Raw genomic sequence first — 17,935 nt, 5'->3', positions numbered from 1 at the left:
TTAAGTTCTGCCTCTGCCAAGCCGACCCAGCTCCTCTGCGTCCGAACCCCAACCATGTTCACTGCTGTCAGGAAGACAGATCTGCATAATTTAGTTGCTCTGGAAAGAATTTACTGTGGTGTGAGCATCTTCCCAAAGCTCATTACAAACAACACAGATATGGCTCATTTGTGCACTTTGGTCTCTTATACCAGCGGCTCTCAACCTGGGCTCCAGGAACGCCCAGGGGTCCTTCAGAGGGTTCCAGGGGGTTCCCAGAAAACTGGGGAATATTTTGTTTTTACTGTTGTGTCACTGACTAGAAGTCAGGCCAGGGACAGAACATATAAAACTGCTCAGATTGTTAAAATGCTGATCTGCAATCCAGACAGTTCTGGAACAACTGAATCTGATCAGATGAGGATTGATCATCTGATCAAACACAGCCCAGCGGTCTGATGTGTGATCAGTCTGGGGGGTTAAGAGCCTCTGTCCTCCACAGACTCTGCTGGTAGCTGAGCTCCACGGATCAGAGATGCAGCCTCTTGTGGAGAGTGGATTCATCGCTCTGTTTAAAACAGGAATAAAACAGTTTGGGTCTCAGAATGGGGCTTTTTGGCCTTTAGAGAGGAGAAGTGTTGCGATGCCAGTCCTTCACTGGTGGTGTTTACTTGCATTGCCAAGCAAAGTAAAAAATCACCAGCGGGCGGCAGGGGGCCAGACCCGCTGGATGGGGTTTTTTTATCGTTGCAATAACACAGAAACTGAGATTTGAAAGCCAGAAATGTCAGCAGCTGAATAACTGATTGTTGAGTCATTTGGCAGCGTTCAGGAAGCTCTGACCTCCCGCAGGCGCGTCAGTCTTTACTCACCGCTGCTTTAAAGGCTCCGGCAGCGAGACCCTGGCCTTCTGATCTCAGTGAGGCTCTGCTGCTCGCGCCGCCGAAAAACAGCAGCCAGCCCCCGCGGCCTGAACACCACAGGGTTTCAGAACGCCGCAGTAACATGACCTAGTCTACAGGCGGCGACAGAGTCCACATAAGGAGGCACGTGGGGGTCGGGGGGTGGGGGGTGGGTCGAACACACGGACTTTCCCATGAGCAACCTCAATTCAAAGTCCAACATGTTTTCCAGTGTTAGTTTGCTATCATTACCTTTTCCCTAAACCCTAACCTTAACACCAAGCCTCATTTAGCTTAGAGACCTTGAATTTGGCTTAAAACCTTAAAAACTAGTTAATTAATCTCAGGCCTACTCTTAACAATGGCAACTAGAGAGGCGACTAAAGAGTGTGAACCCAGGGGAAATCTTAAAGACCCACAACATACGTCACAAAACAGCAAATTACTGGCACAAAATAACAAAATTAGCTGAGCGTGGAACATCAGCTGGGATTCGATCACCCAGCGGGCCTCCACGGACGAGACGGCCTCGTGGGTAAAAGGCCGAAACACAAACCTCGCAGAAAAAAAGAAAAAAGACAGAGAAAGTGTCGTGATTGTGCTCATGGCTCATCTCGCTGGGCAGCCGCTCTGCTGATCACATTTCCAGACCTGAGTGCACTTTGCCAGAGCCGCCTGCACACTCCAAGACCGATCCACAGCGGTAACTCACCCCACCCCCGCCCCCACCACCCCCACCACCCCTCCCCCACCCCCCCCCCCACCCCCACCCCCCCTCCAGAGGCCCATCTGGAGCCGAGGGTCATCAGAGAACCAACCCTGTCGTCCAAATCCAGTTAGACCGCCGCTGTAAACATTGAGGCCCGGCTCTTTAACATCCAGCGCTTCATCTGCAGAGCTGAACCGGAAAAGACCGGCCTGAGCGCTGCTTACATAAATACCATCAGAGCGGAGCATGGACGTTTGTGTAAATACGTTTCAGCAGGTCAGAGATGCAGAGCTCCGCCTTTCAATCAGCCGTCAGCGGCGCTCTCCGCTTCGATTACGCTCACATGCTTCAGATTAGAGAGGAACCCTGCTCCCCCTCAGCCCCCGGGGCCCCAAACACTTGGCTTGTGACTAAACACAGGCTTTTAGGGGGGTTCACACATGTTAACGTATGCACTCACACACACACACACACACACACACACACACACACACACACACACACACACACACACACACACAATGCTGGAGTTACGTAGCGAGCTCCCATAAACTGCACAGGCGCTGGTTAGCGTCACTTTTACTGGGCTGTTCTTTACGCCCGGAGCCTGGAGGAGAGGGAACACAAAGGGTTTGTTTTTTTGGAAATCCAGCCCTCCGCATTCGAAGCTGATCCCACAAGCCTCGAAAATGAATCTGCACTGAATTTCAGTTGGATGTGAGACGGAGTGTTAATCAAGTCTGAGAGTCAAAGAGCTTCAGTTCTTTCATTTCCACCTGTGCCAGCGTGGCTGATTTCACTAAACTGTGAAAATTATATGTAATGTCAAATAAATATGAATCCAGTGGAAATGCAGCGACACCCTGCCCAGAGCAGGACGACACGTCGCGAAGGAGAAGTTAAAACACGGCGTGCAGGTTTGTGGAGGTTTGTGGAGGTTTGTGGAGGTTTGTGGAGGTTTTTGGAGGTTTTGTGGCGGCCGCAGCGACGGTTGGTTTATACTTTGGATGCCGTCGCTGAGCCTCAGCTGACTTGAACTTTGACCCCGTTGCTCCCTCGTGTCACAGCAGCCCTCCTGACGTGAGCAGCAGCGGAGGAGCCGCTGTCCCAGCCTGAGACATGAAGCAGCAGACTGTAATGGCCGGTGTGTTTATCCTCGCTGTGTGACGGCGTCCAAATCAAAGTCCAATCAGACGGTGGAATGTTGGCAACATTGTAGCGATGTCTATCGGCCAATCACAGATCGCCAGACTGTAAACTGACCTTTAAAGGGTTTGTTAGGAGGGAGACAGCGAGCTGAGCAAGAAAAAAGGTGGACAAATGAAGATAAAAGGGCAAAGTCTTTAACTTTTAGAAACTTTTATAATTTATCCACCCATCAGTAATGTAACTATTTGAATGACTTCACCAAAGTCATGTAACGTATCACATTTGGTGACTTTTCTAACAAACGTCTTAAACTGGACAGTCAAGCTGCAGGCGGTGTGAACCTCACAACACTGACTGTCAAACTTTTATTAAAAGTTCTTCAGCAGAACTTGAATTAAGATCAGAACATTTACATTTTTTAAACAGATCCCAAACAACAACCGGCCTCCGCGTGGTCGGCTGCTCAGAGGTCAAGGTGCTGCTTTTCCAGAGCAGGTGTAAGACTTTAAGATTTAAGAATTTAAGAATTTAAAATGCTGGATGTCTCGTGTTGGAATGAAGATGCCCAGCTCCGCTTTACCCTGGAGAGAGAGAGAGAGAGAGAGAGAGAGAGAGAGAGAGAGAGAGAGAGAGACAGACAGACAGACAGACAGACAGACAGAGAGACAGACAGACAGACAGACAGAGGAGAAAGCGGTGGGCAGCTCTTCACTCAGGGAGTTGTGCTGAGGATTCGCTGCAGAACCTCCAGGCCTCTTGGACATGCCTGCCTGGTCCTGGTCCTGGTCCTGCCGTGTGTGAGGTGGCGTGGCAGCGAGATGCCTTCAGATCGCAGGAAAGTGGAGCCAGATGGGCCGACAGGGCTGATTCTTTTTTGATGAGTCTGGTTGGGGTGATGCTGTGTTCCTAGGAAATCCAGAGGATGCTGGGAAGCCGGGTGGGAGTCTGCAGCGTCCAGGTTTCCAGAGCCAGACATGTTCCAGTGAAGTTCGGCTGCGAGGCCTGCAAAAACAATTTGCTTTTGATGGTTTGTGTGATCAGTTGTGATCAAGCTGAGAGTTCGGGGGGATTTTTGACTTTCCTTTTGTTCCATATTTAGCCAGCATAAGACAGCAAACCACCGAATTGAATTCCTTTGTGTTGCAGACGGACTTGGCTAATAAATCTGACTGTGATCAAACCGGAGAGGCTCTCAGTAGAAAGCGAGTGGCTGTTTTCACGGGACAGGAGACAGGAGACTGAGACAGGAAAGCTTCAGCAGCCACACGCAACACACAGCTGTTCTACTGAGACGAGGCAAATTTCCCTCAAGTAGAGAATTCAATCCCAGAATATATATTATATATATATATATATATGTATATATGAACATCTCTCCTCTTCAGGGGCATCGTATATGGGGGAAAAGTTAGGACAATTCCAAGGGCCCTTGCCTGACAGGGGCCCCAAAAAATAGGTAAAAACTAATATAAAATTATTATATATATATATATATATATATATATATATATATATATATTTTTTTTTTTTTTTTTTTTTTTTTTTTCATGGGGCCCAAAATTCCTGGTGGCGCCCCTGCTCCTCTTACTTCCCTTGGCTCTCACTGCCTGCCACTTGCACTTTTCTCATCATCATCACAGGAAAATAAATCCCATCTGTTGTCAAGCTGCTGTGACCTCTGACCTTTGACCTTCTTGCTCCCTCTCAGTTGCTTGTTTATGTCGGTTGATCTAAAATTTAAAGCTGAGTGATTGGAAATATTATCTGCAGCATCGACACCGATCAAGTTCGTCAAAGTCCAAGGCCTTGTTCACACTGCCAGCCCAGATCCGCTTTCTGTCAAGTCCAGATTGATTTCAGGACGTCTGGACAACAAAGGAAACACAAGAAATGGGATTTTTGCAAATCAGTTCCAAACCACATTTGGAGACTTTAAACTTTTTTTGCAAACAAGCTTTACACTGTACACACACACACACACACACACACACATACAAATGGTTGCAACTCTTAGCTTTTCTTCTGCTGCGAACAGCTGGTGCTGCGTTCACTGGAGCTCAGAATTTCTCATACATTCCTGAACGGCAGCAAGAAATGTGTTGCCGTCATTAAACTCGAAATCAGTGTCTTCTTTTTCCCAAGATGCAGTGTAAAAATGTTCAAATAGTCAAATAATACCTGAGTGCGCTGTGTTTCCACTGTTCATTTTTCATGCTAATGCTTTAGTGTACGAATAACTCAAAACAACATTTCATATTTGTGATGGTCCACTTTTGCTTTGGGACAGTGGAGAGTGAGTGGAGACCTGCGCTCCTGAACCACAAACACGAGGCCATGAAACGGCCACACAGTCTCCGCCCTTCACAGTTTGACCCGAGTGTGATGTGAATGTTCAGGCTCTGCAGACTCTGGACCTAAACGTCTTTCCTCCGCTGGGCTTCGGTTCTCTGGAACAGCCGCCTCCTCTGCAGAAATGGGGGAGACTGCAGCTTCCTTGCTGACAGCAGATAAAACGTGTTGTGAAGCGGGGCGTCCCAGACGCTCCGTGTTCCTGTGGACGTGCTGGAGGCCTGGCGGCCGCCCCGTCCCCAGGCTCCTGCTGGAGCAGGACGGCTCACACAGGCCGGTCCAGCCGCAGTTCAGGCCAATAAAATGACAGGCATTTTATCATATTGTGTTTTTATGTCAAAATTAAATTACTTTTACGGCCAGGAAAAGTGAAAAAAATCTGTAGTGATGACTTCATGTAGCAGCAGAAGGCACACATGATAATTCAGAGCAGCTCCATCAAACGTCTTTTTTCCTCTCTCTGCTGCTAATGTTAGCTCTTCATACTCTGTCACTTCATCGAAACTCAATACGTTCAAATGTTCTGTACATGTGGTGCGTTGTCATTATGACAAGAATATCCATCCCTTTCATACAGAGACAGGAGACAGTTTAGCTGAACCGCTAAAATCCTTTTTTAAAAACATCTTCAGTGGGACGGTCAGAGGTCAACAGGCAGCCTCGCCTCTGACCTCAGACAGATTTCAAAATGTTTTGCTCCAACAAACACGCCTTGTGGACTTTCATCGTTAGAAGAAAAAAATATGTTCAACCCGTGTGGGTTTCAGCACAAAGGTGTCATTTTTCCCAACATGCTGATGGGAGCAGCTCGTGACTCGTCTCCGTCTCAAAGTGCCATCACATTGTGACTTTAAAGGGACGGGGATCAATCTGTCGGTTATTAGTGTCTGTTGGCGGGTCGAGGAAACAGAGCTGACACACCCCTCAGCTCCGCGCTCAGCTCTTTGTTGTCTGCTGGTTATTTGGCAAACTAAAGCACTCAGACTGCGCTCTGTCTTTCAAGCACTTTCAAATCAAGAAAATCTGTGGGGATCTTCTGCAGAGTCACATGTCTCGTCTTCACATGTTCACCACAAGTATGGCAGATCCACTCCTGTCCTCTCCTCTGGGGAAGCTGCCCCTGGCAAGACGTGTGTGTGTGTGTGTGTGTGTGTGTGTGTGTTGAGGGTTGCCTGATGCACGCCAGCAGGCCTGAGGAGGTCGAGTGAAACGTCTGCAGAAGTGAACAGGCTGCTGTTTCCTCTATCAGCTGGCACGCCGAGTCATTTCCCTACACAAGGTCAGATATCTGCTGTTATCTGAGGATTCTCTTCTGCAGCTCTACTGTGCTGTCTGTGTGTGTGTGTGTGTGTGTGTGTGTGTGTGTGAGAGAGAGAGAGAGAGAGAGTGAGTGTGTGTGTGTGTGTGTGTGGCACTTTGCATGTTACCTGGGATATAGGCAATCATCATCATCTGTGTGGTGCAGAGGCTGTCATCTGCCCCACATTGTTCCTCGGCGAGGAGCGAGGTGTTGTGGGTGTGAAGGTGCTATGTTCCCTGTATGACTGAGTGATGGAGTGCCGTGATGAAGCCTTCCCGCTGTGCTCGTCATGCTCTGTTGGAGTGCTAATTAACGCACAAAAAGGTGCATAAAACTCCAGCTGCTCCTGAACACGTCAGTGTAATTTAAACTAATTTTGTTTGATTCTTCTGATAGTTGAGGTTATGAAATTATTTATGATGCTCTATGTCCAAATGTGGAATCTTGCAACCAATAACAACCGACAACCAGCAGGCTGACCAGCAGCAGGCTGACCAGTAGCAGGCTGACCAGTAGCAGGCTGACCAGCAGCAGGCTGACCAGTAACAGGCTGACCAGCAACAGGCTGACCAGGCTGACCAGTAGCAGGCTGACCAGTAACAGGCTGACCAGCAGCAGGCTGACCAGGCTGACCAGTAACAGGCTGACCAGCAGCAGGCTGACCAGTAGCAGGCTGACCAGGCTGACCAGCAGCAGGCTGACCAGTTGCAGGCTGACCAGTAGCAGGCTGACCAGGCTGACCAGCAGCAGGCTGACCAGTAGCAGGCTGACCAGTAGCAGGCTGACCAGCAGCAGGCTGACCAGTTGCAGGCTGACCAGGCTGACCAGTAGCAGGCTGACCAGTAGCAGGCTGACCAGTAGCAGGCTGACCAGCAGCAGGCTGACCAGCAGCAGGCTGACCAGTAGCAGGCTGACCAGCAGCAGGCTGACCAGTTGCAGGCTGACCAGTTGCAGGCTGACCAGTAGCAGGCTGACCAGTAGCAGGCTGACCAGGCTGACCAGCAGCAGGCTGACCAGCAGCAGGCTGACCAGTAGCAGGCTGACCAGCAGCAGGCTGACCAGGCTGACCAGCAGCAGGCTGACCAGTAGCAGGCTGACCAGGCTGACCAGCAGCAGGCTGACCAGTAGCAGGCTGACCAGGCTGACCAGTAGCAGGCTGACCAGTAGCAGGCTGACCAGTAGCAGGCTGACCAGCAGCAGGCTGACCAGGCTGACCAGCAGCAGGCTGACCAGTTGCAGGCTGACCAGTAGCAGGCTGACCAGTAGCAGGCTGACCAGGCTGACCAGCAGCAGGCTGACCAGTTGCAGGCTGACCAGTAGCAGGCTGACCAGTAGCAGGCTGACCAGGCTGACCAGGCTGACCAGTTGCAGGCTGACCAGGCTGACCAGCAGCAGGCTGACCAGTAGCAGGCTGACCAGGCTGACCAGTAGCAGGCTGACCAGTAGCAGGCTGACCAGGCTGACCAGGCTGACCAGTAGCAGGCTGACCAGTAACAGGCTGACCAGTAGCAGGCTGACCAGGCTGACCAGGCTGACCAGTTGCAGGCTGACCAGTTGCAGGCTGACCAGGCTGACCAGCAGCAGGCTGACCAGTAGCAGGCTGACCAGTAGCAGGCTGACCAGGCTGACCAGCAGCAGGCTGACCAGTAGCAGGCTGACCAGGCTGACCAGCAGCAGGCTGACCAGGCTGACCAGCAGCAGGCTGACCAGGCTGACCAGGCTGACCAGTAGCGGGCTGACCAGTAACAGGCTGACCAGCAGCAGGCTGACCAGTAGCAGGCTGACCAGGCTGACCAGTAACAGGCTGACCAGCAGCAGGCTGACCAGTAGCAGGCTGACCAGGCTGACCAGTAACAGGCTGACCAGCAGCAGGCTGACCAGTAGCAGGCTGACCAGGCTGACCAGTTGCAGGCTGAGTGATACAGAGTGGAGAGGTTCTGTCAGCTGCCACATGATATTATTTCCCTACATGATGAGATTTCTGTTACTGTCTGACCAGCTGGACAGCCTCCTCTCTCTCTTCTGTGTGTGTGTGTGTGTGTGTGTGTGTGTGTGTGTGTGTGTGTGCGTGCGTGCGTGCGTGCGTGCGTGTGTGTGTGTGTGTGTGTGTGTGTGCGTGCACGTGCATGTGTGTGGTAAAGTGACACAGCTTTGGGGTTTGGCAGTTTTGCTGGAGAAGAAGCTTTTTAACCCTCAGAGCGGAGCTATGCTGCTCGGTGCCTTCATGTGTCTGCGGCCGGGGGGCAGACACATGAAGGTTTTATCAGCTGGTCTGACAGAAATATGGGAAACGAGCACGGCTCTCTTAACGAGGCGTTAAGCCGTGGTGGCACGACGAGTTAAAACCACGTGTGAATGTCGAAACAACGCCAGTGAAACGTCGGTGAGGATCCGTCATCATGGCGGACGCACAAGTCACCAGCAGCTTGAAGTCTGTGGGACGAGGCCGGGGGCGTCTCAATCAGCCGTTAGTGACGAGAGGAGTGTGCTGGTTGTTTGTTTGTTTGTTTGTTTGCTTGTTTGTTTGCTCGTTTTGTTTACAATGTTAGCTTACTAGCATGACCTGACCCCAGCTTCAACCGAGTACTTTGAGCTTTGTAAACGTGTTGGTGGTGGAGCATAATTTGTCTTAACTGACTTTGCTTTGTCGTTACTTGCATGGTGCCAGCACGCAATTTTAACCCGTGTTGTTGCGTTGTTTACTAGCAAGGACCACACCATCAACAAGAGGCGACTAAATGATTAATTGATGAGATGATGATGGTTGTGTGAGGCTTGACAGACCCTCAGACAGGAGGGGAGGGAGGAGGAGAGAGGAGCAAGAGGAGAGGAAGAATAAGGCGGAAGGGTGGGTTGCAGAATATGAGAGTATTTATAGGAATGCAGGAAGAGGTGTTGTTGAGGTTCTGCTCCTGAAACTCTGCTAGAAAGCTTCAGTTCAGAAAGTCGTGGTCATTTCACGTGTTTATGTGAGATCAGCTGTTTCAAACTGAGTGTAGATTCACGTCTAAACTGAGTTCACACAGAGCCTGAAACATCAGACGCGTTCTCCTGCTCAGATTCATAAAGCTGTGTGAACGCATGCTTCTGTTTTCTAAAGCTCAGTCTGTGGGTCACTGGCACGTGCACGAGCCTCATGCACGCTCCCACAATCAGCCACAAATGGAGGCTGACACCTCATTCATTCATTCATTCATCTTCTAAACCGCTTATCCTCACTAGGGTGGCCGACACCTCATGATCTCTTTTCCATGTGAGTCCCTGTTGCTGCCCAAGCTCCGCCTCTTTCCAGCTCATCATCATCAATATCAGCTGATCACACAGGAGCCTCCTGATCAATCCACCCAGCAAGCACTTTGGATTATGTGTCACACACTGACACACACATTCTTACCCACAAATATAATAATTAAAAAAAAATAGATAAATAGGCTTGTACAAAATCACACATGCACAATAAATTTGACTTTAAGGACACTTAGTAGATTGAAATAATAAAGTTACAATAATAAAATCACTTTCTTGTTATTTTCTGCCTCTTCTCCAGCAGCCAAAGCTGTGTGTGTGTGCAGGTGTGCCGTCTGCAGGAAGGTGCGCACGTTCTCAGTGCACTTTCTTTTTTAGGAATACAGATTTCTGTGGAGAGAACAGCGTCTGCATGTCTCTGTGAGGACGCAGCGCTCAGACTCCTGGACCCGGCCTGGCAGGGTCTCAGAGCACCGACCGGCCTGACCAGGTGACAGCAGGTCAGGACATCAGGTAGAACATCAGGTGTATCTGTATAAAGAGGACCTGAGGGGTCGCAGTGCTGCTGTGTGGCAGGCGGCCTGCGGCGCTGCAGACGCTCTGATGCAGCGTCGTGGAGAACCGGCTCCAGGTTTAAAGAGCTCAGACTCTCCCTGTCGGAGCTTGAGAGTGTTTATCCTCTGCTGGCTGCTCCCATTTGGTGACGGTGTCTGACAGCATTCCTGAGTCAGTCCAGCCGCTCTCCAGCTGTCAGGGACCTGCTGCCGTGCTGTGACTGTATTTATGAAGAAAGTGTTCTGAGTAAATGAAGCCGGCCGCTCGGAGGAATCCTGCCTGCTTGGTTGGACGCTGACGGTGTTTGGAGACGGCTGAACGAACGCCAACACAAACTGTCAGGACTCCTCTGCCAGGTGCAAATGTGGAAACATTTGGCTGTGCAGGCAAATGAGGATCTGTAATGTAATAATGTAATATTGTAATACAATCTGTGTGATACAGTAAAAATGCAATGTAATATCTGTAATTTCTGTAATTTCTCCTGCTCTTTGTTCCTCCTCTTCTCAGTTAAACACATTACATAGACTTTACTGAGACTCTGCTCTGCTTTTCTCTACTGCACTGATCTCTACTCTGCTCTACTCTATTATCACACTCTGCTCTACTCTGTTATCACACTCTGCTCTACTCTGCTCTACTCTGTTATCACACTCTGCTCTACTCTGCTCTACTCTGTTATCACACTCTGCTCTACTCTATTATCACACTCTGCTCTACTCTGCTCTACTCTGTTATCACACTCTGCTCTACTCTATTATCACACTCTGCTCTACTCTGTTATCACACTCTGCTCTACTCTGTTATCACACTCTGCTCTACTCTATTATCACACTCTGCTCTACTACATTAAATTTCTCATTCTTGTCTCTGTAAAGCCCTTTGTAACTTTATTTTGAAAAGTAAAATATGGTAGTCGTAGTACCCCGCCCTCCCACACACACATACACACTCAAGATCATGTCAAGTGCATACTGACTTAAAAAAATAAGCGTCATGAAAACAGACATTTATGTCTCACTGACATGGATGCTGACATGTGCAGACAGTCTGTCTCTTGCACACATGCACACACACACACACACACACACACACAAGCACACCCACACACATTGACCTAGGTCACATTACTTAGGGGTCATAGACTTACACTGATTTCCTGGATACCCCAAACTTAACCCAAAGGTCAGCCTTTTCCCAGTTGGGGACACAGTCCCCAAAAGGCTGTTAACTGGTTTTTAGTTTAGAATTTGTCCCAAAAAATATTGCTAAGTCAGACACACACACTAGGACATTAATGTAAAGGTCGAACCGTCGAAACGTCGACCCGTCGAAAGGTCGACGTCATTAACCCCCGCCCAGCCCCCAAAGCAGTGTTGACGGGTCAATGTAACGTCGACGACATTGGTTGAAATGTCAACGTGAAAAAGTCTGGCGTCGTTAATGCCCAAACACACACACATTGTCACACACGTTCCTACAGTCTTGAGTTGCACACGTTCCCTTGGGCTCTGCTGTGATTTACTTTGGGTCTGTAATACAGACCAGATTGGAAACCTTGCCATGCACACTGCTGTGATTTACACTGTGAAATCCCTTGGCTGCCTTTGTGGTTTTCTGCCATTTGGAGGAGACGAGTTCATGACACTGTGGATCCTGAACTGGGGACTCATTTTTTTTAATTGCACTGACACTGTCGGAAGACGCCCACTTTACACACCCCTAAGCCCTAAAGTCTGATGAAGCTGCCAGTTCACAACTGACTGCTTTCCTAATCAGAGTCTTACTACTGGCTGATATGGCAGCTCACACTGTGTGTATTTTTGTTGTAAGCAAAATTTAAAATCACCAAAAATGTACTTCTTTACAAATGTTTTTCAAAGGCAGAGCTGCTCTGGAGGCACGAACCTTTCAAGGTCCTGAGTGAAAAGACATGTTGAGTGAAAGAAGCATTTCTTAATCTCTTGGTTTGATAGATAGATAGATAGATAGATAGATAGATAGATAGATATACTTTATTGATCCCAACCAGGGAAATTCTGGAAGGATTTGCCATTCCTTTGTCCTGTTGGATGTTGTGGGGAGTTACTATGTGCTTGTTAGGAAGAATGGGCCTGTGGTGAGGGTTCTGTGTGGAACCCAGGATCCTGCCACCCAGAACCCTGCAGCCCCAATGCCATCACAACACTCCTGACCGCTGGTTGGTCAGAATTTATCATTAGAGGCACCAATCAGAGGGAGATGCTCTCCCTTGTGCTCACACACCAGGTGTGATGGACTGTTATATGCACTGCTGTGTGAGCCCTGTTCCTGAATCAGAGTGTGTTAGACCTGGCATTGAGTTCATGTGAGTCCATGTGGCTCCTGATGTGCAGAGCTGTGGGCAGAGGCAGACCCTCACCTTTTGTCCTCAACAACAATTATGTTTCTAAAACTGTATAGAGTGGTAATTATTTTTAAAGTCAGGGTTTGGTTAGGGTTTGGGACAGGTAATGGCTTGTTTGGGTTGCTCTTATTTTATATGTTTTGAGCAAGGGCCATGTCATCAGTGGTGTCACCACAAACGTTAGCTTCTTCGCTTGTTAGCTAACGTTAATTAAAATACTTGGCTAAGAGTTGGGTTAAGGTTCAGGAAACTTTAGCTAGCAACATTAACTAGCAAGCTGACAATATCAAACAGGTTAAAAAGAAACTCCAGCTTTGCTGGGACTTGGGCTTGAACTCGAGTTGCTCCCTTTATGCCACGCCATGTTACTGTTCCTTCATAAAACCCTGAGTCTTTTACACCTCAGACTGGTGGGTCAGACTGGCGGGTCTTTTGCATGCTTTGCCTTCATACTGGGCTGGTCACATTCATGTGCTGTCAGGTTGCAGCCTCCCAGACAGCAAAGCACAAAGAGACTGCAGGTTATACAATATGACTTATGTAAGACATGAGGTATGATAGAGTTTTTATGTAATTTAAATGTAGCCCTCTCTCAGTTAAGAAGTGTAGTGTCCTGTGTCACTCCTTAGAGAAAAGCACCAACACTGCCAGCGTTGGGGGCTGAATTCCCAGCTGGGCCACCCAAGCTGTGAAAGTATGCTGTCATGGTAAAGTGATATTCTGGGGATAAAAGCTGCCCGCTGATGCCACATTATGCCCTCGAAATGCATTAGCTTTCCAGAGGGTAAATATGCTTTTGATCTCTATGTTCACAAAGGATTGTGTCTGTGTTTCAGGTAAAGAGAAACGTGAGAGCCATTCCAGCATGGAGGGGAGGCAAGGCCTTTTTTTCAGCCTCATCATAGCAGCGTGTTTCTATGGCAACACTGCACAGAGAACAGGTGGGTATGATTACAAGACTATGACTTAACTTCCTGCACAGCAGAAAGCAAAGGATCAAGGCAAAAATACTTCATTGCAGCTTTAGTACATCAACATCTGTATAAACCATCTAAAGAAGTGTAAACACAGAAATGCATGCAAGTGCACAGCAACAAGCACACATCTACGTGATGACATGCAGAAAACAGACACACACATACACACAAACTGGTTCACACACACACACACACAAACACACACACACAATGGGCGTTACACTACAGAATGGAGCGGTGAGTCATATGGTTCATGTTCATTTTGAACACCCAAAGAGCACTAATACTAACCCTGCATGGAAATGTGCTTCTTTGCTGCTGCCCGCTGTGAATGAAGCATTAAAGTGCTTCGCTATAACACACAATAATGGGCATCATGGCACTGATCACCAGGCGTTGAATGGGCATCACGGCACTGATCACCAGGCGTTTAATGGGCATCATGGCACTGATCACCACGCATTTAAGGAACATAAAGTTTTGTAGCTGATGATCAACACTTCATGACGGCAAAGAGAGCAGAAAGGATGGTTGCTGGTTCATTCCAGCCACCAACCTGAACAGGAACTACCCTGTCTACCTCCATCTGCACTGTGAACACTGTTGGTGGAAAAGCAGGTGTAAACCGCCACTTCTTTCTGTATTCCTCTCACGCTTTTGCATCCCTGTAATGCTTCTAAGATGAACTCTGGAGGTAAGTGCTTTTGGCACTATATCCCTGCTCCCATCCAAAAATCAATCAATGTCCTTTAAATAAGCAGTTCTCCCCCACCCCCTTGGCCTGCACACAAACGCACACCACGCGCCTGTTGTAGTTTCAGATCATGCTGACACTTTTGCGCTCCTGGAAAACTTGTAAGAACCAGGAACCACCTGGATGGTAAGTGGTTTTCACAGCATCAGCCTGCAGCTCCTCATCTTGCAGAGCCCGTCTGTGAGCTGACGGACGCTGCTCTCCCCTCCCTCCCAGTCTGCACGCAGGAGGCAGTGGCTGACATCGTCTTCTTGGTCGACGGCTCGTGGAGCATCGGCACCAAGAACTTTGAGCAGGTTCGTCAGTTTCTTTACACGCTAGTCAACAGCTTCGACGTTGGGCCCAACCACGTCCGCATCGGCCTGGTCCAGTACAGCAACACGCCGCGTACCGAATTCCTGCTCAACACCTACCAGAGCAAGGAAGACATTCTTCAGTACATCAGCAACCTGCCATATAAGGGTGGTGGGACTCAGACAGGGCTGGGCTTGGATTTCATGCTGACCGAGCACTTTGTTGAAGGAGCCGGAAGCAGAGCCCGCTACGGTGTGCCGCAGATTGCTGTGGTGATCACCGACGGACAGTCACAGGACAATGTGGAGCCCCACGCCCAGCAGCTGAAGAGCAGGGGGATTATTTTGTACGCAATCGGAATCAAAGATGCAGATGAAGCCCAGCTGAGGGAGATAGCCAATGAGCCGCATGACCAGTACGTCTACAGTGTGTCTGACTTTGCGGCGCTGCAGGGGCTTTCTCAGAGCGTCATCCAGACTCTGTGCACCGCGGTGGAGGAAGCCAAACGACAACTCCTCTTATCTGCTCAAGGTAACATGGGTAATACCGCAAAGGTCGCGGTGAAGCAGTGATCAAACTTAGCTACTAATATATCTGGACGTGTCAGAGTAAGACTTCAGAATTTTCCTGAATACCATGTCCAAACTGACCAAAGTGAAAGGCAAACTACCTTGACCAACAGAATCCCCCTAAAATGCTAAGATGTTCTCATGACTCATGTTCTCATTTAGAGCCTTGGCAGGCATTCTGCCAGTTCCCCACAGTCACTCTGGGAGCGAGAGTATTTGTATTCAGTGCCTTGCTCAAAGGCCCACTGATCATAGATGGGAGGAGACAGCTCTACCCCGTTCACTTTCCCATTTTTTCAAAGCCATACAAGGTTTTCAAACCAGAAGCCTTCTCATCACAAGCTTGCTTCCTCATTTGGCTGGCAACTCTTGATTTGTTGCCAAGCACCATAATCCATTTTAGGTCATTTCATTATCTAAAATGGATTAAATTGAATTATCTGTTAGAATAATTTCTAACAGATAATTGAATTTTCTCAAATGAACAAATGCTGCAATGGAGTAAATACCAAATGTATCAAACACAGACACACAGACACACACACACACACACACACACACACACACACACAAACACACAAACACACACAGAGTGATGATGTTGATTTACATAAGGCCAGGGATCGATGGCAAATGGTAAAATGTAATATTTTGGAAATTGGAAACAATTTAAACCTTTTCAATAGAATATTTCATTACAGTATTAACAACATGAACATACATCATGTAACCAAATAAGTGTTTTTGGTGAGTACACACACACACACACACACATGCAGTGAATATTGTTGAGGTTGTCCCTGCAGATGTTGACTGTCTTCTCTCTCCTGTCCAGAATGTGCCAAAGCCACTGTGGCTGACATCGTCTTCCTGGTTGATGGCTCCTCCAGCATCGGCATCGATAACTTTCAGGAGGTGCGACAGTTCCTTCGCAAATTCATTGAGGGTCTGGACATCGGTGCTGACAAAGTTCGGGTTGGCTTGGCACAGTACAGCAATGAGCCTCACCAGGAGTTCCTGCTGAAGGATCACATGGACAAACAATCTCTGCTGGCCCAAGTGGACAACCTGCCCTACCGAACGGGAGGCACGGCAACGGGGAAAGCCATCTCCTTCCTGGAGACGCAATATTTCACTGCACAGGCTGGAAGCCGTGCTGACCAGCGGGTGCCTCAGATCGCCATCGTCATCACGGACGGGGACTCTGAGGATGACGTGATAGCACCCGCCCAGCAACTGAGGAAGCAGGGAGTCATTATTTTTGGAATCGGGGTGGGAGCGGCCAACATGATGGAGCTCCAGGGCGTCACCAACCGGCCCCATGAGCGTTTCCTGTTCAGTATCGATAACTACCAGGCTCTGCAGAGGCTGATTGACAGTCTGCTGCAAACAGTGTGTGTCTCCATGGAGGACCAGAGGCAAGGTAAGGCAAAGAAGTCTGGGTAACATAGTAGAATGTTTTTCAGTTTAGCTACCTTTAACAGTAAACGGATACAAACATCAATAAGAATGATATCAATGTAATAGGAGGAGGAAATCCATTTTTTACAATGACACAAATGAGTATCTTTAGAGGTGGTGACAGTTTGATTCCTCTGGTAGGGTGTTCTTACACCTGGTTGTAAGTTACTTTGGGGTGGCCCATGTTCTACAGCTGTATACTTTGACTTAACGTTCCTTGTAGAGCAAATCTCTAAAAGAGTGTCTTTCCACATCATCTTATCAACCAAGCCTGCAAACACAACACATATTTATTTCTATAGTGATTAATAAGGCAAGACACTCTAGTTTCAGTGACTTTTGAGGTCAGGCAGTCACAGTGCAGCTTCAGCCAAAATATGCAACATAAAGAGGCAGACACAGGGAAACAAAATGAGTCAGACAGAGAAAATAACAGGACAGGACCATTTGCTGCAATGCGAGGTTTGACTTACCCACAGAAATGTTTTCTTGATCTCTGCAGCTACACTTAGACCATGGGAAGTAAAAAGGCTTTAGAGTGGGGGCTCTGTCAGATGGGCTTTCAGCTTTTTTCATCTATCAGTTTAACAGCAGTGGAACCATTAATGGGAATCAGATTAATTGTACTGGTAAATGTTTTCTATGGCCAGTAAATTAGTCAACTGGACACTTCACCAGCCATCATTCCATTGTGAGAGTTAGATCGGCTGGTAAAATAGCACTGGCCACTCTTCCATCTGCTTTGGCAAGTAAACAATCATTGTCAGTCACAAAACAAACTTATCGGATAAAGTAGCGATAATTTGGTTTGTTTTTATGTTTGTCTGAATTGTTGTATTGTTCATTTTTTCAGCCCTGGTAAAAAGGTTTGCAGACATTTTCTTCCTGGTGGATAATAGCCTGAGTCAGCAAGACTTCCAACAGACCAGGACCCTCCTCGCCCGGCTGGTCAACCAACTTGATGTCGGAGTCTCCGCCCACCGCATTGGTTTGGCCCAGTTTGGCCAAGAACCCAAAGTTGAATTCCTCCTCAATGCTTACAATACCAAAGAGGAAATCTCAGCTGCTGTCCGCCGCTTTCGACTGCGTCGACTGCAACCTAATGAGCCACGTAACCTGGGTAGAGCTTTGGAGTATGCCAGCACTCAGTTATTCACCAGTGACGCAGGTGGCAGAGAAGACCAAGGCTTCCGCCAGTTCCTGGTTGTTGTGTCTGGAGGAGATTCGACTGATGCAGTGTTTAAGGAATCTCGATTGGTGAAGTCAGAAGGGGTAACAGTGGTTGGGATCGGCCTAGGTTCTGCA

General features: G+C 48.4%; 1 protein-coding gene across 1 annotated transcript in view; it reads left to right on the top strand.

Moving 5' to 3' along the window:
* Positions 1-17,935, top strand: part of LOC115373871 (collagen alpha-6(VI) chain-like) — a 73,426-nt gene that overhangs the window by 11,350 nt on the left and 44,141 nt on the right. The window contains exons 2-5 of the mRNA XM_030072484.1: positions 13,412-13,516; positions 14,523-15,131; positions 16,005-16,592; positions 17,484-17,935. The exon at positions 17,484-17,935 is cut by the window's right edge and continues 118 nt beyond it. Coding sequence (XP_029928344.1) covers positions 13,441-13,516; positions 14,523-15,131; positions 16,005-16,592; positions 17,484-17,935 — 1,725 coding nt within the window. The 5' untranslated portion in view covers positions 13,412-13,440. The remainder of the gene's footprint in view (positions 1-13,411; positions 13,517-14,522; positions 15,132-16,004; positions 16,593-17,483) is intronic.

This window comes from Myripristis murdjan, chromosome 16 (assembly GCF_902150065.1).
Source record: "Myripristis murdjan chromosome 16, fMyrMur1.1, whole genome shotgun sequence".
Taxonomy (NCBI): domain Eukaryota; kingdom Metazoa; phylum Chordata; class Actinopteri; order Holocentriformes; family Holocentridae; genus Myripristis; species Myripristis murdjan.
Note: the sequence above shows the minus strand (reverse complement) of the source record. Positions and strands in the feature narration are given on the sequence as shown.